Source organism: Salminus brasiliensis, chromosome 1 (genome assembly GCF_030463535.1).
Source record: "Salminus brasiliensis chromosome 1, fSalBra1.hap2, whole genome shotgun sequence".
NCBI classification, from domain to species: domain Eukaryota; kingdom Metazoa; phylum Chordata; class Actinopteri; order Characiformes; family Bryconidae; genus Salminus; species Salminus brasiliensis.
The window spans coordinates 56580680-56607771 of NC_132878.1; the positions used below are offsets into that span (position 1 = coordinate 56580680).

Sequence of the window (27092 nt, forward strand, 5' to 3'; positions counted from 1 at the left end):
TTTTAAAGCTTTATTAAATAGTTCATTACGTATAGCATGCAGGGCCGTGGAAAGCTTTGAAGACTTAACTATATTGCCATTGCACTGTAGAAACAGTATAAATCCACCTAAAGACAGCAAACAGTATCTATAGCAGTATCACACTGAACATGTTTGCTTCTATAGGGATGCACTTATGTGGAACCTCTGATCCAATCATGATGACTAGTTACTAACATCTTCGGTGGGCAGTATTGGTACCAGTAACCAGTAATTTGTGCGTGGGGAATGCATTTAAAACATATTCATACTACAATCTGAAGATGTAGTATAGTTTGCATAAAACAGATCAAATTAAAGATGGATCATCGATCATTTTTACATTTTCAGAAATGTGGACTCACTTGTCATGTTAATAAATTGTGTCACAATACCTTATACAGAATGAATTTTAAATATCAGTTTAAACACATCAGATATGTTTACATGTATTATATATTTCACTCAATATTGCAATTCATTGTGAACAAGATTAATTAGCAGTGCAACAACTAATCATCAGTGTGAAATAAAGTTCTATTTATACATCATAGGGATATATATTATTGTAATATATTGCTAAAAGACTTTTTTTTTTTTTTCATTTGCAATATATATTGCAATAAAAAATGCAGAGATTTGCAACAGATTTCACCAGAACTCACTGATCCAAAATGTTAACATATTAATAATGCACTTTATTAAGTAAAGATTTGTGCAGCTCTAATATACTTACTTATAAATATATTTATATTTAGGAGAGTGCAGCTCTGTAGCAAGATGCAGTTCGACAGTGACTGAGCCAGAGCTTGGAGCACTTGGAACAGCACTTTCTTCTGTATGTGTGTTCACTGCTTTGGCTGGGTTAATTGTGTCATTTTTTATTTATTTATTTATTTTTGTACTTCTACGCAATGATGATAAAGTGGGCTTTCTGCTGGTTCGCTGTGACTACACCTCAGATGATGCTTGACTACAGCCACACCTCCTCAGACTTTGTAAATGTTCCATGTGTGGGTGGTAAGCACTATACTCAATGAAAGCAGTGGAAACACCCACCACCAGTAGTGAACAAGTGCCAAGGCAAGTGAACAGAGCATTTAGCAAATGGCTTTAAATATCGGACTGATAATAATGGCTTTTTTCCATTTGTGGGTGAATACTGGTATTGGCCAGCGATATGTTGTGCACCCTTAACGTGTAGTGTTACAGTATATTTCATTTCTCCTCAAAGAGGACTTGAGAGAAGAGAAGGGTCCAGTTCCTGAGGGCTTAGCTGAGAAAAGGAGTGAAGTGTGTAGAGAGAAACAAGATCACAGCTTACGCACAGGACCACAAATTAAAACCCAGCGTCAGAGAGGAGCCCACTGTGCAGCCTCATTACTGACTATCACAATTAGCCCAGCGGTGCAGGGCTTAATCTAATAAACAGCCACCCCGCCACTTCCAGCTACTGCTTCAGTTGATGCTACAATGTGTGGTAAGCTCTGTTGCCCTCAGCCAAAATCTGCTCACACAAACACTTTCTTTTTTTTTTTCTAGCTTGAGTTTACCATTGTGTTTTAGTTCCCGAGTCTTCATTTCATATGCTTTCATTTCTCAGAGGCTTAGTCATTGTTACCTGTTGTTTATATATATGGACCTATTTGACCTGAACTGCAGTGCAGTGAAGCGGTGCTGCTGAATGAAGTGAAGCTGTGTGGCCACTAGTTCCACCTACCAGAATGTTTACCCATGTGCTGCTGATTTGTCCCAGTCATGTACAAAGCAGACAGATTAGCGCAATCTCTGCTGGCTAGCAGATGGTGTCCCAGTGCAAATGTAATCCCTCGCTAAGTGAAAAGGAAAAAAACATTTTTTTGTTATTGGATGTTGTGTTTTCTTATTGAAATGGATTAGTACACATATCTAATTGGACCGCTTTTATTTCCAAATGCCATTCAGATGCCAATGCTTTTTTTATTAACTGTACTGTAAACTGAAAAACATGAAGGACTATGTCTCCTTCAATAGGCAATAAGAATTTCCATGGAATGGTAAAAAAAAAAGTGCTTTTGTAAGATTGCTACCTTGGCACAGTTTCACAGTTAGTCACAAAGTATGACTATGTGTTTTAAATACTGATGGAATGATTTTTCTGTCTGTTACTACTGTCCATGCTTTTTGAAGCACAATTTAGCCGCTGCTTTTCAGCCTATTTGAGCCACGACTCCCTCATTATAAACATTAAACACACTAGAGGAAGCTTCTTCGCATTTTTTCACCCAGGGGACGTGGACTTCATAGCACTGGAACATTGTCTCTCTAGGCTACTTATGTTGTAAACACATGGTACATTGCTACCTCTGCTGATATATATTTAACCAAACGACTCTGTAAGCATAGGGTAACTCTTTAGCAAATCGCTATGCGTACATTCTCAATGCATACTTTAGCATACAAGAAAAGTAAGTGAGCCCTTGGAATGACCTGGATTTCTGCATTGGTCACTAATAAACTGTGGCCTGATTGTTTTGTAAGTCACAATCAGACAGACGCAGTTAAATTCAACTAACATCACACAAACAAGTTGGACAGTTTATGTCTTATTGAGCACATTGAGTGAACATCCACAGTGCAGGCTAGAAAAAGTAAGTGAACCCTTGAATTTAGCACCCCCAAGCCATGATGTTTCCTCCATGCTTGTGCTAATGAATTGTGCTAATAGAGAACTTTTGTCTCTCATATATATATATATATATATATATATATATATATATATATATATATATATACGTTTTCACAAAAGCATTGTGGAACACCTAGTTGGTCTTGGCCAAACTTAAAACAGGCCCCAGTGTTTTTCTGAATGCCATTCTGGTACTGTGTTCTTTTTTAAGCGGACACATGGAGTTGGCTTTTCGCTGTTACCCTTTGGGCTCTTTCTCATGTCTTTCAGGATTGCCCATTGTGCACTTGGAGTGATTTTAACAGGATGTCCACTCCTAGGGAGAGTAGCAACAGTCATTTTCTTCATTTGTAGACAGTCTGCTCTTGCATCTCTATTACACGTCTTCTGAGGTATTCTGAAAGTTTACATTAAGGCATGGTTCATGCCAACTATTCTTTCTTAAAAAAGAACAGACAAACACCTAAACACCTTTTGCCAGTTTGCTTTTGGTGAAGTCATTAAAACAGATGTTCACTTACTTTTTCTAGCCAGCACTGTGGATGTTTACGAAATGTTCTCAGTAAAAAGCAGTACAGCTATTGATCATTTAGTTACATTAAGTTTGTCTTTAATTGTGCCTTGGATAACAATCAATCCACATTTTATTAGCAAAGAAAATCAGAACTCCAGGCACTTACAATGGATTCATTTTAATGTCAACATGTCAGTTTGATATAAGACAAGACAACCATATTCACCATTAGTGTTGGACACAGATGGAACTTGGCCTCTGCATTTAACCCATCCGTGCAGTGAACACACACATACACATTAGTAAACACACACAGTGAGCATACATGACCGGAACGGTCATGCCCAACAGTGGCAGCTTGCAGAGCCCCGGTAGTGATACATACATATTTTGCAAAGTTAGCTACCTAGCTAAGAGGTAGGCAGTTATTTTCTAATATAGTATTTTCCCTTCCTGTGAGTTGTGGTTAAAATGGTTAAAATAGTTACAATTGCATAATACGTTGACACTGCATTTCATACAATTGCTGTCCTGCAAAAACCTTGTAACTCTTTTTCTCTTTTTTTGTAAAGCTTTTTCCACTTTTTGAAGTAATATCAATCTGGCAGTTGTTCTTCATATTGTGAAGAATATGTTTTTTCCTTCTCTTGTAAATGATAGATACACTGACCGGCCACTCTATCAGCTCCACTTACCATAGAGGAGCACTTTGTAGTTCGATAATTACAGACTGTAGTGCATGTGTTTCTCTTCATACTCTGTTAGCCTACTTTCACCCTGTTCTTCAATGGTAGTATTTGAATGGTGGGTCATTTTCAGCACAGCAGTGTAATGAGTGGATCAGACACCGTAGTCCTGCTGGAGGTTTTAAACACTGTGTAATATATATATATATATATATATATATATATATATATATATATATATTGTCTTCAATGTTTCCCCGCATTTGCAAAGTATGGCTTTGTGCCTGCATCTGCATCCTCTACAAACAAACACACACACATACATTTTATCCTTGTAGCAGAAAGGCCTTTAGCTTGCTGTCAGCTTGGCGCCAGCTCCTCTGGGCTGCTGCTGCAGGGTCATGCTGACTGACCCCGTCACAGCCGGCCTGTCCCTCCATCCCGCTTGCAGGATCTATGCAGGATGCATTTTACTCAAAGAAGTGGGTGCATAGAACTGGATAAACAGAATGCTGTGTGGATGAGCTGGTAGTAGTTGAGAGAGCAGCAATGTGGACCCTTTATTGAAGCTCAGCTTGTCTTTTGTTCTTGCGTGCTCTCTCCTCTCTTTCAGTGGCAGTAAAGTATTTTAGTGACAATGATTATGAAAAGGATAGAAAGCTACTTTATATGCTTTCTGAAACAGGCTGCACTGTATCATGTATGATAAATAAGTCTATTGTATATTCATATATCTAATACTCTATTACTACTACAATACCAACCAGTGCCATTACAGAGCTCCAATACTAAATCGACCCAATATCCTGAGATCAGATATGAGAAGTAATACAAAGAGAGAAAAATTTGGACTAAACCAGGCACTCCAGTGGAAAGCTGAAACATTAGGATTAGTAAGACTGCCTCCTACTTTCTGTGCTCTTGTCAAGACCAACTCAACACTAACCAAAAATACCACAGACTAGAGGAAGGAAGCCCTTGTGCTGTGTTGCTCCTTGCGGGAAGGAATGTTAACAAAAAGTTTCCGTTTGATATTCAAATGCTTTCGGAAATGTAAGCCTATACCTTCTCAATAGGCCCTCTGCAGAACATGCTCCTAAAAAAATTAAAATAAAATAAAAGTCAACCAGGAAAAATCTTCTGAAATCACAGAAGATCTAGCATGTTATTTTTTGCATGCTATATCTCCAAATTCAGATTATTAGCAAATTCTCTTATATTACTACTTATAATACCACTGTTGTAAGAAAAGGTTTTGTTGCTGTCACCCAAAAAACTTATTTCTCCTATTTTGTTGTTTTTCACATTTTGTCATTATTTTATAATGAGTGGACCAATAGAAATGCTCTAAAATGTAAAATCTTTTTACATTGACTTTCTTTGAAAGTAAAGAAGATAATTGCCTTATACTATAAAGTTGCTGTTTTGGAAATACAAGATTTTTGTCTAACAGTGACAGCATTGCCACTGAGCCATTTGTCATAAATGAAAACTATAGTATGTGCAACTGGAAAAAGTGCAAGGTTTTCCTGTTGACCAATAGCATAGCCAGTAAATTGGCCAGTCAGATCCATCTGGTGATTCTAGGACCCCATCCACACTATCCTGAGGTTTTTGTCTGCATTTTGGCCTTTCATCCACACAAAAACACAGTTTTTGGTCACTGGAAACGAGAGCTTCCCGAAAAGGCTCTCCAAGGTGTTGATTGATGTTTTCAGTGTTGTCATGAGGACAGGAATAATGAAAACACTAATGTCACAACACATGCATATTTCTGGCTGAATTTCAAATAGCTCCTTACTCCCTATATAGTGAACAACACTAGTCATAAACCACACATCTATATGCAGATAGAACTAGATTAAATAATCAAAATATAAATAAATGTAAATACTGTTCTATTACAAATATATAAAGCTCCAGATGTAGAAGTAATTTTATGACCTGTATTGTAAACCATCTAGGGACTAGGGTGTAATTTGGGATTAAACCTGTGTTTTCGATATCTCTCTTTATGAGATACTGTTATCTTATACAGGGCTAACATGCTTATGGAAGTGTTATGTCTCTGTGTGGACAGAATTTATTTTTTGTTTTTAAATATATGGATACAAGTGCCTAGATTGACTTCAGAAAGAAAAGAATATGACTGGGTAAATTAGTTAAAAAGGACTGCACAGAGATGGGGCTTGTGAGAATTGCTGCAGCTCTCCTCTTTTAGTTGATCCTTTCACCATTGTGCTCTCCATAATGTCCCGGCTCTATTGTTCTCTGCTCGATGCGCTGCACTGTAGAACGATGCTGCCGTCGGACAAAGCTATGGTGGTGTATGAAGCTGATCTAATCTCCATAGGCACAATGCTGAATGGCTTGCAGGCTCACAACAGCAAAGCTCTTGAGGAAAGAGCCTAAGTCACTTTCCTCCCCATGGTAAAACTATTCTGAGAAGCCACATCAGCTTTTTTCCCTGGATCTGAGGAAAGGGCCTAATCTTACAGCTCTGTTCTTAACCCTTGGCTTTGTTATGGATAATCTGTATCATCTGTCCACCTCAGCCCCTCTATGTGCCCTTATAGTTTATAGAGCCTTTAGCTGTGTCACAGCTTTTTCCAGTCCTGATCGGATCGTTCTTTTTTTTGTCGTTCTTCTCACCCCTGCATCTTTGCCTTTTATCTCCACGATTCAAAGTCAACAGCACACTACCGACTCCAAGCTGCATTTGCACTAGTCTCTTGATGACCGCCCACAGAGTTCACTGACAGATCAGAATGGAGAAAGACTGTAAGCAGTGGTGAAGTCAGGTTTTTGCTCTACATCTTGCATTTTCATTCATCTAATACCTGGATCCTCTTACTGTAATTCTGCTCTAAGTCCTTTAGACTTTAGAGGAAGAGTGATTAGCTGGAGCGCATTAGCGTTAGCGCCGTGGCTAAAGCTCGGCGCTCAACTAATACACTGTCTGAGCCGAAGCCCTACTGTGAGTCAGTGGTTAGCCGTTGTTGTCGTACATTTACTACTCTCTGTAATTGTGACCGGGGGAATGCTGTTTGTTTTTGTGTGGGCGACAAGGTGTCCCTTGCTGCCGTGCATACTATTGGTCTGACCACATCACACAGTGCACCTGAGGGTCATATGGGCTGATGGCATCTGTTTTGTTGTTACCTGATCTGCTGTTGAGACCAGGTCACTCTGATAATGCAGCCAAGGACACCCATCACACTGGCTTCTTTGTGTTTGTGGCTTCTATTTCCAGGCAATGGTGGCAGCTCAGTTAAATCGGCTCTTCTTCTTCTAGTGACTTCAAAAGTCCCAGACAGAGGACCATGCTTAAATGATCAGCTATCTGGTTTATAGTTATAGTTATGGTGAATGTGCTGTGATGTGGGTTTAGCCTCCACTCGGTTCTGAACGCACTGTTCAGTGCTGGTTTAAAAACAAAGAAAGGCGTGCGGTTCTCCCGCTGGTAAAACAGAGCGTTTCAGTCATAGTTTTATAGAGCTTCAGATATTATTGGTCTGATTTTATGTTCCACTGTAAAATTGCTCCACACTGCAGACTCTCTGCTCTTTTAATCACCTTCTGAAAACGCTTCTCAGTGCTGCTGGCTGGGCTATAATGTCCATTAATGGAGTTTTGAAGGGATTAAAATAGCCAATTCCCAATCCACTGGGCATTCCTTGAAAAGATACATTTTAGGCCACTTTCACTTGTTATCAGGTCATTTACCACCCTGTTTGCGCACATGGACGTTTTTCATGTGACTGTGCAGTTTACAAATCACTAACACACCATGCGATGGGTACTGAAAGCAAAGAGGGCAAGGGGAACTACTGCTAGATTTAAATGTAGGGATGTGTTTTTTGAATATGAGTTTGCTATCCATATTTTAATATATATTTAATAAGGTGAGTTTAAAGGAAAAGCATTCTGAACATTTCATGTAAGGTCATGTAAAACGAATTTCTGTAAAACGAGTAATAAATGTTTTCAGACTGGTTGTTGCAACAATAGATGACCTATGTGTAAGCTGCCTCTTCATAGCTGAAGTATGTAGTGGGAGTCATTGTCTTGAGTCTCCTCTGACATTGAAGGGACACAGGAAAAATCAATCTATCACTGTCTATGCCACCATTCTCCCACTCTGCCTCTCTAATGATGTGGATGAGTCATGTGTTCCTCGTCAGTATGGGCTGATATAGAGGGTGGAATGTAGGCTTGAGAGTGTGTGGTGTTGAGGGAGAATTGAGGGAGTATGAGGCATGCGTGTGCAGTAGCATGTGAAGCACTTACACCAAAATATGCTTATCCCAATAGACCACAACATATCGTAGCCCTCTTTCATCTCTGCTGACAGATTTACAGGATTTCACACTCACTCACCAGACTGGCATGTTATTGATACCCCTCGTTCGGTCTCTGATATTGGTAAATTCACATCACGGCACCAGTCATACACTACAACATGGCCTTAGTATTGAATCAGTATTGTATACAGTCAATGGAGTTCTTTCTGTAAAGCTGTATCTACTGCTGGAATAGTGTAAAGGGTCACCCTGCTCAGCATGTCTCGCTGACGTCTCGTCTTGGGTGACAGATCATCACCTTAAACTGATGTACTGCTGTACATCCCTGGAATTACTGGACTTCACCATGATCTTGCCATTTCATTTGAGAACTCAATGGTCACTCTGTCTGCAGAAGCACAAAGTCTTGGTGTAGTCATGGATGACCAGTTATCGTTCTCCACTGATATTGCAAATCTGACTCGGTCATGCAGATTTCTCCTTTAAGAATTCAACCTTTTCTCTATAGAGAGGCCACCCGGGTGCTTGTTCAGTCTCCTGTCATTTCAAGGCCGTAACTTGCGCTAGTAGTGCACATGGTTTCTGTACCACCTCAACCTGCTTTATTTTAAAACAGAAAAATGATCAAATACAAAGTTTAGTTTGCTCACAGGGTAAAACATGAAGTGCAAATTGATATTTGTCATTCAATAAGTGTTAAACCGTGAGTCTGACAACAACTGCAGGTGTTGAGGGAGAAGTTGGTTAGCATTAGCTTCGTTAGCAGGATAACAGTTTGCTCACTGCAGAACAAACTCAAGTCTGGCTGACTGAAAGCACACTTATAAACATTTACATGATAAAACTGAGCAATTGCTGTTAAAAAAGGACAGATAGCTCAAATGAAAGTTTTTTCTTCATGGTATTGGATCTGTAGCCCACTCGCTAAGCTAGCCTTTGCTGAGCTAGCTCAGCTGCTGTAAACTAACTGCTGAGCCACAGACACAAGTGTTAAGAAAAACATGTGTCTAAGAGCAAAATCAGGCAACTGGTGTTGGGAGTAACAGAAAGGCGGAATACGACAGGTTCTGCCATGTTTGGACTTGTTGTCAGCTAAAACTATCTAGCTATATTTAGATGAGTTAGCCAGCATGCTAAACACCACAGCACAGATTGTGTTCTAGCAAACTGAGGCTCAAATCACACACGTTTAAAGATTAAAGCTGCGTTCCTGAGAGCACAGAGTCGAGCGAATGGTCTTAGGAGTGTTTTTAACTGTTTTCAGACATGTTTGAAATCCAGGTTTGCTTGATTCTCCCTTTTAAACAAATTCAGCACATTATTAACTCACAACTATGGGGCCCACCATGTGGCTCTTTTAAATGCTCATGGGGGAATAAGATTATTTGGTCATGAACCAAAGAGACGCAGAACAGAAATGTGACACATCAGTTTTTAAATGCCGTCCTTATTTTAAAAGGCCGTCAACATTTTTCAATACTGCGGTATACGGTATTACCGTTATACCGCCCAACCTGACTTTTGTATTTGGTAACATCTAGCTTGAGGTGTCTTTTGGATCCTAGCCCATACAAACTATCTAAGAATATTTTATTTCGGACAAATCACAATGTATTTTACAAGCTGAGTGACACAAAATCGTCACTGAAAGTTAAAGGAGCATGTGGACCAAGGCGGTAGAGTAGTATTACAGGATTTTACACAGATATGACTCGGGTTACGCAGTGCTACACAGTGAGCGGTGCCGGACAGCTCCACCAAAGTTATTTACTGCAGTTTCTGGCATGCTGATCCTGGAGTAGCAACGATATTGATGCTGTTCTCCTTATTACAGGGCAGTGAAGTGAAGAAAAGATTTTGAAATAGTTATTTTAAGGTTAAAAAAATGCTACATAGTGTTGCTTTAAATAATATAAGTGTGTCTACCAACATTAAGACTAACCAGTGTGACAGTGCATGTTTCTAAATTTTTGGAAAAGAAGAATCCATTTGGATCCATTTGGATTCTTATCAGGAGATTTACTGTACGGTTCATCTATGCTGAGTATTTGTTGGATGGTGTGGACACATGCACTACGCATATCCCATATGCATGGCCCATAGTGTTTTCACAGTTCACATCATTTTTATGTTATCTGGGTTCCCTGTGCTGTTCATAATAAGGGAGAAGAAATGCACATATTTAAATCTTTGGCCTATTTCTACCTCTTCTGACTTATAGACTGCTGTGGATGACGTCCAACGTCTAGGACGTCCTCTCTGGCAACCCCCCTTCTTAGCCACATCTGCTTCAGGCAGGGGTTGCCCGAGCTCAGCGGGAGATGTGGTTGGTTCACCAGTGGCACCCTCTAATTCTCTCCACTGGAGCCCTGTACCTCTCAGCGACTCTGGATTTAAAAATAGCATCCCAATGGTGCTACTTTGCCCAGTGTATGTAGGGCAGTGGAGAGCTAGAGGAGCAGACTGGCTGCTGGAGTAGAGTAGAGCTTAGCTACAATCTTCATCCAAAGCAAACACTGGACTCCAGTGACACATCATTACTGTGCAAAGCCACTGATCATATGGAGACTGTTGAAAACACACCTTGTTTTCTGTAGCACCACAGGGGTTTTCATGCAGCCCACACTCAGCCAGAACACCTCCGGTACACCTTCACACTCTCATATAGGCTCTGCTCACACTCACCCCATCTATCCATCACCTCACTTCTGTCCTCCTCCTCTTCAGCTTTTTTTAGTCTTTGCTTGTCACATGGCCAGGTTCAGGCACAGTGTTGTCCGTGAATACTGTATAACTGGGATCGGTTTACAGTTCGTACCCCCAAACATGCTCTTTCAACAAACAAGGGTTCTGTATAGTTCTTTGACTTGTAGCAATAATGAAACCCTTTATGCTGCTAATTAGAACCAATGGCCATTGACCCTGATATAGTGGTCCATTGTGTTGTCATTTTCGTTGGGATTTTCTTTGGGGTTCAAGTCAGGCGACTATGACGACCACTCCAGAATCTTCCAGGACTTCTTTTAAAATCAAGCCTTGGTGGACTTTGAGGTGTGCTTGGGAAAATTGTCCTGTTGGAAAGGCCAATGACATCCAAGCTTCAACTTCCTCACAGAAGGCATGATGCCTTTTCCTAGCATTTCTTGATACTTGATTCCTGATGGAATCTGCCTTGCCCTCTGCACGCTGCAGGTTTCCAGTTGCAGTGGAAGCAGAGTAACCCCAAAGCATCACATAGCCACCACCATGCTTCACTGTAGAAGCCATTTGTTTAGTCTGTCTAATGAGTGTGGTTGCTGTTGCTGTCTAATAAGTAACACAAATAGTGAATAGCAACAGATGGATTTCATCAAGGGTTCCCAATCCTGGTCTAAGAGATCTAGCACCTTGGACAGTTCAGATCCAACACATTAAAGAGTTAAAGGAGCTTTTTTACACAGTTTTTATTACTACAATTAAAATGATAGTAGTGCTTACCAATACAACCCGATGACAGTGCATCTGCCAAAAAGTGTTGTGCATTTTTACGTAGTGACTGAAAACACAGTAGCGCACAGAAAGCACAGATTCTGCACACTGATGCATATTGCTACAGCTGAAGTAGTCATGTGGCAGATGTAAACGGATTTGAATGGATTGCTGACGGAACGCTCAGTTGGATTAGGTTAACAGTATGTCATACAGTTTCCTGAGCAAGTGTCTTTTGAAGATCACTTAACAAGGGACAAATGTGGGATGATTAGATTCCATATCAGCTGCATTAGCCTTAGCTGCAAAGAAATGAAAAAAATTATGAACTTCAGACACTAAGGATGCTTTGGCTGATTTCCTACATGTGGGTAATGTTTACTGAACTATCACGTTAGAATTTCTCAGTAGGCAGACAATAGATATCACTGCTTTCAATTATATCTGTTTCAGATTTATTGACTGAGCTCCAAAATGCTTGGTCTGTTGCTTGGAGGGAGAGTTTGAATTCTCATGGTTTTCATGCTGCAGTAATTACCACTTTGGCTGTTGGAGGGTGTTATTTAGACATATGTGGGTAGATGAGCTGATGTCTCAGCAGATCTGCATCTCATTGGCATTGTCGGAAACAGAGCACAGTCTGCAGATAAATAGAAAAACTTTTGATAGAAACACTGAAATCTGGGCCTGATTTCCTATATATATATATATATATATATATATATAGGAAGGGCATCAGTATGTGTATTTGTACCAAAACGACATGGTACATACGCCTTGGTTTGGTGTAAGCAGTCGCTGGGAGTACACAGTACACCCTAAATACATGTCATCTATCCATAGATACTTTTACTAGAAGACTTGTGGTCTTGCAGGTGGCTTTTGCGCAAACTTTGTTGTGGCCTTCAATGAACATCATACCTGCACAGTGTTTTTGTAAAGATGACTGCATAAACAAAGGATGTAGTTTGTAGTTTATAGAATCTGTAGTTTATAGAATCATCAAATTTTGCTGTTACCCTCATGTGCTTTCCCATCTTTTTCACACCTTTTGTCAATTAGCTCTTGGAGAAGTCACTAAGACAGAGGTTAACTTACATTTTCTAGCCTGCAATCTTGATATTTACTCAATGTGCCCAATAAAAGACATGAACAACTGTTTGTGTGTTATTAGTTTGATTAGATTATCTGATCTCACGAATTAGTAATCAATGCAGAAATCCAAAATTCCAAAGGGTTCTCTTCTGACGCAAATGTGCGTCTTTTTGTGGACACTGAGATAGCACTTTATCCAGCCCTCGTATGACACCACTGCAGTCAACCTGCAGACAAACGTGAGCGGGGAAAACGTGCATCTGCCAGAAATAGCCACATCGACAGAGAGAAAGGGAGAGAGAGAGAGAGAGACAGAGAGAAATCTGATGAAGCAAGGAGAATGAACAGGAAGAGGGCAATGGTGCCGTCACTGACTGCTGCCAAGAGCTGTCACTGCCACGCCCCATCCAAAGCACACTGGAGAGCTCTCAAGCCCAGCGGCCACCTGAAGAACAAACACACTCGCACACAGACACACACACAATCTGTTTCTGTCTTGCACATGCACACACGCATACAGGTCAAACCCACAAGCTTGTGCTCAAGGGCACTTTCAGTAGGGGGCTTTGTGAAGTAGATGACAAATGTGTTATCTATACATGGTCACCAGTAGAGGTCAAAGTGCCGAGCCTGTGCCTGGGATGATGCATTTGCAAAATCAATGAGCAAATAGCCTAGGATCATGTTACTCACCCACAGGACGGGAGCCTAAGTGTTTCCATAAGTGTTTCAGTATGGCCTGGATAACATGGTACTGTTACTGTAGCATGATTTCAGCCCAGTGTACTGCTTTAAGCTGTGTACCAGGGATGGACATTTTTTTATATTGATCCGTATGTAAACCGTCGTTTTAGTTTAAGACTAACCACATGGCAATGCCTTTAAAAAAGTATTTTTGGTAATTAATAGGTGTATCAACTTAATAAAATATTGAAAAAGCAACTAATGTAACATTTTCAGTTATATCACCACTACGGCCTTCATACTGTTCAGATGGCCTGTCATTTACCATAAGATCTAAATATCTGGGTGCCTCCTCCTAGAGTGAACTGAAAGGGGAGGGGAGAGGGTTTATGTTCTGCACACACCCACACTAAAAATGTGGCCTTGAAAACTATCCAGCCTTGGTTATTTGGCAACCCAGTGCTGGGTAAATGCAGGACAGAACACATGCTGGTTTGGTTCAGCCAATGACCCAGTTCTGAGGCCTATTTTGTATGCAATGCTGGGTTACTTTAACCACAGATGTTTTTTTCCCCAGCTGATCTATATATATATATATGTAAATAATAATAATAATAATAATAATCTGTATAAACTGCTCCTGACTGCTCTAAATACTCAAATGATGCAGAGTGTTGTTAGGTGGTAGCTGCTGTATCCCAGGTGGATGCTATGGTTTCCCTGGTGGTTGTTGTGGTGTTGCTAAGTGGTTACGAAGTGGTTGCTATGGTTTTGCTAAGTGGTTGCTATTGCATCGTAGGTGGTTGCTTTGAAGTTGATGAGTGTTTGCTATGGAATCCAGGTCGGTTGCTGTGATGTTGATTAGTGGTTACAGTAGAAAAAGCAGAAAAAAAGGAATATAGGTAATAATAATAATAATAATAATAATAATAATAAAAACATGAGATATTCTTTTGGATATATTTCTTAGTCTCTTAAAAACATTTAAATGAATAACTCCTCAACCACAGTGGACACCTCCCACTGTAAACCTCAAAACATACAACTGAACTGTACCAAACCGGACTGAACAGCTATTTTGCACTCTGCCTATTTGCACTATGACTATTTGCACATGTTATGTTCTTTTCTGTAAATATATTTTCAGCTCTTTATTACCTTTATTACTTTTTATTTTTTTAATTTATCCCCTACCCTATTTATTGTTTAGTGTCATTTTCCTTTAGTTTAAGACTGTGTTCTGTGTTTTTTGTTACTTGTCATACGTGTTGCTCTCACCAAGACAAATTCCTTGTATGTGTAACATACTTGGTGAAATAAAGAGATTCTGATTCTGATTCTGGCTGCAAAGTACCCAGCTCTTTTTTCATCCTTAATGTTCACCTGTGTAGAAAAACTTTATCATCAAATGTTATGAATTGTGTAATCCCCTGAAAGATATAGGCCAAAAGCCATTAGGAAATTAATCACAGATCAGGTCTGTGATGTTTGTGAAATGAATATGGAGCGGGTATGGTATCAGTGCATGGCCTTCGTATGGGATGTGTTTGGATGCCTGCGTGTGGGTTTCCGTGTGGGATCTGTTTGGAACAATGCTTGTCTGTCTTCCCACAGCTACACGCGGTCTGTGTTAGAACTGCATGAATAAACAGGTCCTCCTCTCTCCATACATCTTTCAGTGTCTGTTTCTCACACTGACACACATTCATATGAGCAGACTCTTTGTAAACACAGTGCACTGCTTACACTTATGTCTAGTAACTGTGCAGGTTTGGCACTACATGGGCTGTGAACTTGGCTTTCGCCTGCTGCTCATCTTCATTACATCAACACAGACAGAAGTGGTCAAAGTGGTTGAACATACAATGGTAGTTAAAACAGTCTCTCTTCTGTCTCTTTTCTTTCACAGATAAACTGGACACAGACTTTCTAAAGAAGACCCTTGGTGATATGGGTGACCCGTACACATCTCTCCTGTCCAGTCAGAGTTACACCTCCCAGCAGGACACCTCCTACTTCTCGGGCGACCTGGGCAGAGGGGAACAGAAGCAGCCAATGGGCACCGATGACCTTCTTACTGGCCTGGAGTCCCAGTCTGCCATGTTCAGCTCAGACTCAGGCATTGAGATGACCCCAAGCACCGAGCTGGGCTACAGTTCTCACAAGCTGCGTGACTCAGACAAGTCTTCAGATTCCACCTACAGCTACATGGACATCAGCAGCAGGGAGAAGCCACAGCAGCCCCAGGAGGACTGGGGGATAAGAAATGTCTCCGACTGTGCCCCGCTGACCAGCCTGGGGAGAGAGTGCTACCTGGAGAAGAGCCCCTCTCCAGTGGAAGTGGAGACTCTGGGCCCTGCGGCAGCACTGGACTCACAGACCTTCCCCTTTGTCGAGGAGCCTTCAGACGATGAGCTGAGCGACTACCAGCCCTACCGCTCCCCAGGGGCCGAAGGCAGCGCTAGCCCTGTCAAAATTACCCTGACCGAGATGCCACCCTCATCAATCTCGCCCACTCAGCACAGTCCTCCAGTCACAGTGTCAGAGAAGGAGAGCATCCTGAGCTTGGGGCTGCAGGGAGTGCCCACCGTTACACTGTCTGAGCCAGAGGATGAAAGTCCTGGCTCCTCCACGCCACCACTCACAGGTGAGCACTGAGGGCTCATAAATCACCCACTTCTACAGCTCGAATAGCTTGAGTCTCATTTTTGGAAGATGTGTATTTTACAAATCACTGAGCACTTGCACTCATACTGAGTTGCATTTCTTAGAGAAAAACCAAACACATAAAAATTCAAAAGTTAAAATTATTGACAACCACAGCTTTTTCATGCACATTTATTGTTTTTATGAAGAAAAGCCAACCAAATCCATATTGCCTGCCAGAGAATGAAGCTGTTGTTGTGTCCGGTCTAACCACTGGATCACAGATGTTAGTTGGATTTTAAAGGTGTTTAGTGGTTTTCGTGTGACTCTATCTCTACAGCGGTTTCAGCTCTGAGCAGAGATTTTTTTTTCTGGCCGGTTTAGGTTCTTATGCTGCAGTAGGTTCCTAGTTGCCTGTGTTCTGTATGCTGTTGGGTCGAGGCCAAGCACCGTCTCTTTGAATTACTTATTCCACACATGCTCACTCAGAGGGACGTCTTAGTACAGCAGATGGTTATAGTCATTGCAGACACTGTGCTGTACCTGCAGCATAAACTGACCTCTGTCTCTCCGTGTTCTTCTCTCTGTCTCTGTTTCATTACTGAAGAGTCTGACTCTCCGTCTGATCCAGGAATTTACGCCAGTGAAGTGAAAACTGTAAGCTCCACTCAGGAGAAGGTTCTGGAGTCTTCTCAAGCACCTTTTCAGACTGCCCCCAAGCAGAGTCCTTCAGAGGAACCTAAGATCAGCTCTTCTCTTCCCTTATATGCTAAGGATGCTGATGCCAGTGGAGAATCTGGCGACTCAGAGATTGAGCTTGTGTCTGAGGAACCTAGCCCACAGGCTCCTAGCTCTGGCTACATGAGCTTCAGCAAAAGTCTCACCACCACCACCACCGCCACCATTCCTTCAGCCCCTGCCCCTGCTCAAACTTCTGCTCCTCCCCTTGCTCCTGCTTCTGCACCGTTTATCCCCCCAGCCCCTGTCCCTGCCCCTGTCCCTGCCCCTGCCCCTGCCCCTGCCCCTGCCCCTGTTACTGTCCCTACTCCTGCATCTGTTTCAGCTCCAGCCACTGTAACAATCCCCAGCCCGGCCATGCAGTACAGCATCCTGCGGGAGGAGCGTGAGGCCGAACTTGACAGCGAGCTGGCCCTGGAGTCCTGTGGAGAGGAAAGCCCCAAAAGATTCCCCCTGGACTCCACTACCACCAAGCCAGGCAAGACCGACCCACATCCACCCGAACCTCCTGCTCCCGTGGTCACGGCCACATCTGCTCCCCCTGCTTCCCCTGCCCCTCCTCCTGCTGCCCCCGCCCCAAGTATCACTCCAAAAGAAAAGAGCCCAAGTGTGGAGGAGAAGCCCAAGCCCAGCAGCAGCAGTCCCTCAGCGCCTAGCTCAGCCCTGCCGGAGCTGAAGGTAGAGCAGCCACCTGAGGAAAGGCTTGGTGAGAGGAGACGCTCCAGCCAGAGCCGTCGAGGCTCCGAAAGGCATGCCGCACCACCTGCCGTATTCCAGGGCCTGACCAGAGAGAAAGGTAAGGCATTATGCAATTGGAATTCATAATGTAGAATATAATTTATCTGGAAAAATGGCAACAACTCCTTGTGAAAGGTGAAAGTGCACTAATTGATTTTTTTGTGAACATGTATAGGGAAGTAACAATGTGCCAAAATATTGTTACGTTGCAATGCAAAACATTCGACATTCTATTAATTACACTCCTCCCACATCCCAGCACATTAGTAGTAGATCTGGACACAACATTTGATAATAAAACATTTAATAATAATAAAAATTAAATTAGTTTAGCAACTTCAAAGTGTTAGCTCGAGAATCCATTGTCGTGGATTGAATTGTGCACTGAATGCACAATCCAATCGAGTGGTTTAACAGATCTTGCATAATCTGTGAGCCATGCAGATGAGTATGAGATCATACTTAAACTGCCTAAGTTTAACCATAATGGTGTGGCATACAGTTTTACTGCCACTGTTATTTTTTACAGTAATAAGTCCTTCATTCTGGATGCAGAGCTGCAGAGATAACATACAGATTGAGCAGCTTTCTGTCACGTGAACAGAGCATGTGGATAAAACCAGTACAGTCCATAAACTCTGAGCCACAACAGCCAGAAGGCAGCACGGCAACATCACTTTGGTGTGAGGAGTGGGAGTCTCATGTGGACACAGACTGAGTGTAAAAAAGAGTAATCTTCTAATAATGCTGTGTTTGAGAGGTCATCGAAAAGTTATATATACTAGATAGTTAACTAGTGAAGGCAACTTTACTACGTTCTGGTGTTTGTTATTATTATGAATAGAGAGCTGTAGGATTTCCCAAAATTTCCACAAACACTGCGAAATATAAAAACAAATGAATTAATATTAGTCAGACTTATAAATATATATACATTATATGTATAAATATATATACAATATAAAGTATACATCACATCTCGGGAACTCTTATATCGTCTAGAAACCTTCATTTCCCTCTTGTAAACACGACTTCATTGGCAGTTCGAGTGCAATTTACAACTGGTACAAACAATATTTCCAAAGTCAACATCTATACAAACCAAAAAAAGATGAAAAAAACAAAAAACAGATGTCAAGATAAAAGTCATTAATACAAACAAACAGACAGTGTCAAAATTAGTCACTTAGACAAACAAACAAACAGATCATGTCAAAATAAAAGTAACTAATAATTTTATAAACAGAATAAACATATTTGTAAACATTACAAAATGTTTATTTCTACTTAATTGTTTGGGCTGATTTTACTGACCAGTGTGTAAATTTTAAATAGCATAAATCTTGTTCAGAGCAAAGACAGCTTTATTTACAGCTAGTGGCTGGGATTTACTAGGGTTAACTGTTTCTAAATAAGGTTTTTCAAATGCTACAGATTTATGTAGGTTTTTATATTGAGTATTTTGGAAGTAAAGTGATTATTAGGGTATTTTCTAGGTAAGAGGTAGGTGCAACATTGTACAGTCTGAGAGAAGTAAATAGTCATTCATAAGGCATTGCGTTTTTGAGTGTAACTACCCCAACACAGTAATATGTTCCTGAATCTGAATAACTGTTCTGCAGTTTAAACAGGTTAGTTGTTGTCTACATGTTAAGCTTTTGTTTGACTAGATCCTTGGTATTTACTTTGGTGAATTGGTGAACTTACTACCCAACTGCCCCTTGTAATTCTTTGAGTCATTGCTATGTAGCACTTATCTAAGGCTTAAAGGCCTGTAAGACCCTAAAAATAAACTTGGAGTGGCTGTGGCAAAGTGGCCACTCCTTGCTCTAGGGAAAACCATGCAAAGACGTGTCTTTGGCAAGGAGTACAGGAAGGAACCTTTGAATGCTCCAGGCCTTGAGAGCGAACCCGTCCTGCTGTGGTCCCGCTGTCCCACTGTAATCTTGCTTGTCATTAAAAAAAAGTTATAAAAAAAAAACATTTTACTGTACAGCTAAATGCTTAAAATCAGTAGTTTAGTGTCAATAGATACTACCAAATAGTTATCTGAGCAATGACGATATTTCATGAAGATATTGAATATTCACAAGAATTTGGAGAATGAGGTCCTGTGTTTGTAATAGAGATGTGTGAATGTGAAAAACCTTTTTAAAGGTCTAAAGGACTTTCTCTTGATTCTGTACCAGGTTCTTCACACAGGGTCCATGGTCTTTAATAAAACCAAAATTGGTTCTTCTATTGCAGCATCTAGTGCATTTGTCTGGTGCTCTTATCCAGAGCGATTTGCATTGAAATCATGTTACACAGGTAGGTGAATGTAGTGTTAAGAGTCTTGAAAGGGCGTATATTGGTGAAGTGTGACAGACTTGCCCAGCCAGGGAATCAGACCTGGGTCTGCCACAGCCTAAAGGTGGTTTTGTTATACACTACGCACTACACTAACTCACGCATTATGGTGCATTTACGGTGCATTTAGTGCAGTACAGTATAGAGAAAGTGATGCTATCTTCCCACTCTCACTGTTTTTCTATGTGCTGTGTTGTGTAGTGGGAGATGTTTTGCAGCTGCTTTATGCTTTTAGAGCTTTGTAGCAATAGTAAGGCTAATCATAGAGCTTAGATCATCTGTTTGAGGTAGAATATAGGGGTAGGACAATGGAGGCAAGATGGACTAAGGGTGTGGACTGTGTACTTTGCATGACACATAATCTCTGGACTACTTTACACTGTCTCTCTCACACACACTCACACCCACACATACTCATACAAGGCCCACATTTCTGGGAGGCATTCCCTGCCCAGTAGTTAGAGCAGTGTGCGTCACTGTTGATCTTGTATAACAGCAGCTCTTCGCCCGGCCTGTCCAGACAGAAAAGCATTGCGCTTAAGAAATGAAAGCGGGTTACACTGCATTTTATTGCTTACCTATTGCATATTACATACATACGTATTTACATAGTCACAGAACCTTGCTATAACACTTCATTACTGTAAACTGCTGTTTGTGGTGTTTTCATAGTCCCCTGACATGGTTATGTCACGTAATTATTAGTTCCTATATGAGATCACACAAACAGTGCACACTTCTGTAAGCCTGCAGTGTCCCAGTGAAATCTATCCCAGCTCTTAGATCATAAACACTAGAGTCACCTCTGTATGTCCTCATGCAGCGCTGTGGGGGTTTGTGTCATGCTAAGCACGCTTCGGAGGGAAACGCAATGTGTGAAGAAAGCCAAGCATCCATCATGTCTCTGGCTTATAATTACAGGAGCTGAAGTTGGTATGTAAGCAGTAGTAAACCCTGTCCTGAGCCGAGAAAGTCTCTTTAGTCCAGCTCAGTCTACTGTCCTTCAATGTTGTTGACCCATTTACAGGACTGCTCCAGTGCTTTCCATTCTGATCTCTCTGCTGAAACTGTAGCATAACCTTTGCAACTGTCATTTCTATCTATATCTGTCTATCTATATGTCTATCTATCTTTCTGTCTGTCTGTCTATCTGTCTATCTATCTATCTATCTATCTATCTATCTATCAGTTTTATGTCTATCTGTGTGTCTATCTATCTATCTATCTATCTATCTATCAGTTTTATGTCTATCTATCTGTCTGTCTATCTATCTATCTATCTATCTATCTATCAGTTTTATGTCTATCTGTCTGTCTTTCTGTCTATATGTCTATCTATCTTTCTGTCTGTCTATCTATCTATCTAGATCTGTCTATCTACTTAGATCGGTTTGTCTGTCTATCTATCTATATATCTATCTATCTATATATCTATCTATATGTCTATCTATCTTTCTGTCTGTCTATCTATCTATCTATCTATCTATCTTTCCTTCTGTTTGTCATCCTTTCTTTTTGTTTTTTTGTCTATCTGTATGTCTGTATGCCTATCCATCTATATCTTTCTATCTATCTCTCTAGATTTTTATTAGCTGGAATAGTCCTTAAAAGCAGGTTATGAACACTGGCCTGGGTTCAGATATTGGAGGTGGATCCCATCTGCTCTTTCAGAGTTTATTATATCGTAAATGTTAGTAACTGGTATGTAAATATTTACTCCTAATTCTGGTGGACGTTTTTCATGCATAAATATATTAGTCAGAGTATTTAGATCCATGTGTACTGTGTAGGATCATGCTTGGAGCGTCTCCATATGACTCAGGTAGTACTTCCTTTATTTCCATATCCTCGCCGATTAGTGCTGCCCCCATGTGTTTACAGGGCCACACTGCGACTAAAAGAATGGAAATCACGCATTTGATCAAGAACAGATAGGAGTCGAGGATGTGATGATAATATATTCATTTTGAACTGGGCTAAATAAACCACTCGGGTTGCCATTTCTGTCTCTTTGAGGTAGGTCTGGTGAGAGGCCTAGTGTTTCTGATGTGTATATGGAATCTTACTCAGAGACAGCTGATAGAGCTCTAAATGGTTTGCAATTAGAAATTTCAGCATTCTCAGTGCTTATACCTCTTTTCACTGTAAGTGTGAGAGAGGAGGAAATGTTAGAGGAATCTTGCTTCTCAGTTTAGCAGTCAAGAGGCTTCACTGCCAACGCTGTTATGAGAACAGTCCTTTGCAAATCAGTACGTTCACTGAATAGGCCTTCAATGAGGTGGACACTTGTAGTAATTGGATTTCTTGTGCTGTTGTGTGACTGCCCAGAGAAATTTGTAGACATTTAGGATTGAATTGTGAATATGGGTAAATGCAAAATGCAAAAAGAGTGCTCTACCAACCAGTTTTTCATTGTGGCTTATACTGCCACGTATACAGAAAAGATTTGACTTATACCGAATATTTTGCTCTAGATATCATTTTATATTATATATTGTATAACTTTTGCCATATACATACATCTGGAGTATGCTTGGCTTGTAGTTTAGAATGGGACGGATGTCTGAGAGGCTGCATGACACAAATTAACATTTTTAAAACAGCACAAAATAAAACATAGATATATAAAAGTATACCTAAAGGTGGGCTAGATGTATATAACTAGCACTTATTTGTTCACTTGTAGCGTAGTTCACAGTATAGTTATAGTAGAAAACAACTACTGCTACTACTACTTACACCTATAGTATAATAAAAATTGACTTTTTAATTGAATTAATCCCAATTTAATCCCATGACATACTGCAATAGTACACTTACCAGTACCAGTAGTACATTCATTTCAGTATACCTACTACATAAAGTATACTTATAAAAAAGTATAAACTTCAGTTTTGTTCATTACACATAATTTTTTACTTATGCCATATTAATGTATATATGCTTTACATTTGTTTTACTTTATTGCCACATAGTTGTTGTAATTAAAATTCAAATATGGACTGTACATTATACCAATCAGCAAAAATACAGATGATATTGCCAGTTCTAGCTGACCAAATGACTTTTGTTCAGTTGTTTCTAGCATTTGTGTAGTATGTGTAGTTCTATATTGCCTACAGAAGCAAGTCTATTTAATATCACAAGGGCAAGTGTGTAATGTAAAGTTTGCCTGGTGTTAATTCAGAGCTTTAATCTTCCACTACTTATAATTTACATTTGTCTCATAGCTCCAGTACAAAAATAAAGTAGGAAACACTTAACATCAAGCATGCCTAAACTATATTTTGTGGTCAGGGAAAAACTGTACATTAAATTTTCCCAGTTCTGTTGCTTCAGCAATATTCGACTGCATTTGTATGTTGTCCTTCCTCCCTGGCCCATTACTTGTAGAAAAGGCAGTGGTACATGGCTACACAATGGCTTTTTTAAACATTTATAAGCAGGGATAATAATATCTTACCTAATCTAATCTTAATTCAGATTGGGCTTAGATATACTAGCTTGGTCTATAATGTCAGTCAAGACCACAGATATAAAGTTATAGCTCCTCAAAATCCCTAAAAGAAGTACAATATAATATATCTATTTCAAAAAAATAATTGAAAAATAATCTTTCAGATTTAGCTGTTGAATCATGTTTACCATGGTTAAGGAAGGGGATAAATTGATTGCACATGCACTGCTCAATTAAGTTTTTTTATTTTCTGACATTTTTCTCTAAACTTTGTAAAAGCAGAAAACCTTTAGACCAGGCTATTGAACTAAAAAACCCTTGACATTAGTAATGTGCTTGTGATTGTGCTCTTGGGTTCTATTAAAAAGGTTTCACACTGTGTTTCAGTCACAAACAAAAAGCCCCAGGATAACACCTCAGGACAGACAGGCCTGTCTTGCATTGAGTAATGTCATTGTTCATAAGTTCACCTTCAGCCAAACACTGAACATGAACAACATGCATGACAGGATTGCAAGGAGGAAACCACTAACATTGCCCAAAACCGCATGAATAGGCCAGAAGCCTGTTGGAGGAATGTTCTGTGTACAGATGAATCCTAAATAGAACTTATTTATTTAAATGAAAAGCGGGGAAACTAAACTAACCTTAACTAACAGTAAAGCATGGTGGTGGGAGTATCATGTTTTTTTGTTTGTTTGTTTGGTTTTTTGCTGCCCTGGGACCAGAACACCTTGCCATCATTAATGGCCCTGTAAATTCAGCAAATTCAAAGGTGTGAAGGTGTGAATGGGTCACACAAGACCTGAACCACATACGGAAGTCTACAAAAAATAGTAAAAGAAATTCAAATATTTGCAATGGCCACTTCAAAATACAAAGACCTTCAAACGTCACTGAGCTGATGCAGCAACTGACCAAAAGTGTCCCAAACTGGATTAATCACCAGTTAACAGAAATGTTTGGTTTCAGTGATTGCTGCTGACAAGTTCCTGAAAACTTTATCTTTATCTGTTTATCTAATTTAAACATCTGATGACATTTCAAGAAAAGGCCTTCAATGAGATGGACACTTGTAGTAATGGTATTTCTTGTGCTGTTTTGTGACTGTCCAGAGAAATTTGAGACCTTTAGGATTGAATTGTGAAAATGGGTAAATTCAAAATGCAAAAGATTGCTCTACCAACCAGTTTTTCAGACTGGCTTATACTACATTTTGGGGCCAGGGAAAAACTGTATATTTAAATTTGCAAAGGCCTTGCATTGATTTATCCTCACCTCACTGCATGATTATGCCTCTGACTGTTTACCCGCATGACTTTATTAATACTAAAATATTAATTCAGTTTTGTTTTATTGTTGTTTTTATTCCTGTTTTGATTTTTATTATGATGAGGTCTGGTGTCGACCTGAGGAGGATGGGTTCCCCTTTTGAGTCTTGGTTCCTCTCATGATTTCTTACTCTCGACCTGAGGGAGTTTTTCCTTGCCACTGTTGCGTCTAGCTGGACCTGGATCTCTGTAAAGCTGCTTTGTGACAACATTTGTTGTAGAAACCGCTGTATAAATTGAATTGAATTGAATTGAATTGAATTAAAGCAGAGCTTGTATACATGGTTCACTGTGTTGGAGATGGAGGGCTGTCCTGTTGTGTTCATTCTGGCTTGATTCAATATTGGCTACTACCAGAAGCAGACCTGCTGATTTGTCCATTTACATATTCTCCAAATATAATCAACTAAAACAACTGTGTAGAAAAGAATGTATGTGCTTATGGAAACCAGACCTCTCAGTGATCAGGGATGTAGATAATGATCTGTACTGTCATTATTTGTTTTGCTTTTTCACAATATTTAGAAGGCTAACCCCTTATGATCTGACTTTTATCACATCTTAAAATAGAGTACACATCCAAAACTAATGAAATATGTTACTCTCCTAGTTTACATGAAGAAATCATTACATTAAGAAATCATTATATCACAGTGCAAGAGTGCATGGTGGTGCTTATAGCACAGGATACAGCGCACTCCACAATTATTGGCACCATTCGTTAAGATGTGTTCTTAGGCTTCTAGTAAATTCTTTTTTTGTTAATAATAATGATAATATAGGACAACAGTGACAAAAAAACCAGATCTTTAATTCAAGTGCATTTATTCAGTGGGGAAAAATCAGTGGGGAAAATTATTAATTCATTAAATCATGTGTGCCACAATTATTGGCACCCCTGATGTTAATACTTTGTACATCTCCCTTTTGCCAACAAGACAACACTTAATCTTCTCCTATAACATTTCACAAGATGGGAGAATTCAGAGAGAGGGATCTTCCACCATTCCTCTTTGCACAATCTCTCTAAATTGTCCGGAGTCCTGGGTCTTCTCCTATGCACTCTCCTCTTCAGCTCACCCCACAGGTTTTCAATCGGGTTGAGGTCTGGGGACTGAGATGACCATGGACATTTTTGTGTAGATTTGGCCACGTGTGTTTAGGGTCATTTTCTTGCTGAAAGACCCAGTGACGACCCTTCTTCAGCTTCAGCAGATTTTGATTTAAAAGGTCCTGGTATTTCAAGAGTTCATGATGCCATGCACCCTAATAAGGTTTCTGGGGGCCTTGGAAGAGAAACAGGCCCACAGCATCATACTTCATAGTGGGCATGAGGTGCTTTTCCGCATACTCATCTTTTGTGTTACGCCAGGCCCGCTTAGAGTGGTTGTTGCCAAAAGGCTCTATCTTGGTCTCATCTGACCAAAGCACACAGCTGAAGTCCCAGTTCCACTTAGTGAACTCCAGACGTTTATGCTTTTAAGTGAGAAAAGGCTTTTTCCGCACTTGCACACCTCCCATACTGCTTGTTGGCATGTAGATAGCACCTGATGGTTGTTATGAAAACCCAAGAACTTTTTACTTCTCTTACCGTCCTCCTCACTGTGCGTGGTGACAAGATAAACTTGTGTCCTTGTCCAGGATGGTTGGCCACTGTTCCAGTTGTTTTAAACTTCTGGATGATTCCTCTGACTGTAGAGACAGGTAGGTATAGGCAAGTGGCTATGTTCTTGTATCCGTTGTCTGACGTATGAAGGTTGACACACATCTGCCTTACTTGGTGTGTTTTTTTGGTCTTTCCCAGGTTGGAGAGTGGATAAAAGAAATAGGCCTCTGTGTCACGTCATATTTATACCACAGAGAAACAGGAAGTGATAAATTACTAATTAAAGGTTCCTAGATTCTCTGATCAACTTTATAAACTATAGTAGAAATGACAGAAACGCTTCAGTGACATTTATTTTCTAGGAATTATTAGGGGTGCCAATAATTGTAGAACCGTTGATATTATGAAAAATAATGATTTCTTAGTCAGGATTTTTGAGTGAGATTAAGCTTCTGCAATGAAATTTTTTTAAAGGCTTTTAACACATCTTAACCAGGGGTGCCAATAATTGTGGAGGGTGCTCTATCTACCTAAATGACTCGAGCTGTGTATATGAAATAAGATGGGATTGTATTCACATAGTTTGAACATCCTAGTTTGAAAAAATTCTGAACTAGGTTATAATCTAATTAAGCTGGAAAAGCATAATGATGTATTTTAAAATTTAATTTTAAATGTCCCTGTATGCCTTAATAATAAATACATGTAACCTTACTTATTGATATTAAAAAATCATTAGCATAGTACCTCCCACTGTAATAGAGTAAATGGTTTTAACTCTGTATAAGTA

The 27092-nt window shown here is 40.1% G+C and overlaps 1 protein-coding gene across 1 annotated transcript in view; it reads left to right on the plus strand.

Annotated features, from left to right (window-relative positions):
- rtn1b (reticulon 1b) overlaps positions 1-27092 on the plus strand; it is a 59900-nt gene that overhangs the window by 12480 nt on the left and 20328 nt on the right. The window contains exons 2-3 of the mRNA XM_072682738.1: positions 15347-16084; positions 16691-17617. Coding sequence (XP_072538839.1) covers positions 15347-16084; positions 16691-17617 — 1665 coding nt within the window. The remainder of the gene's footprint in view (positions 1-15346; positions 16085-16690; positions 17618-27092) is intronic.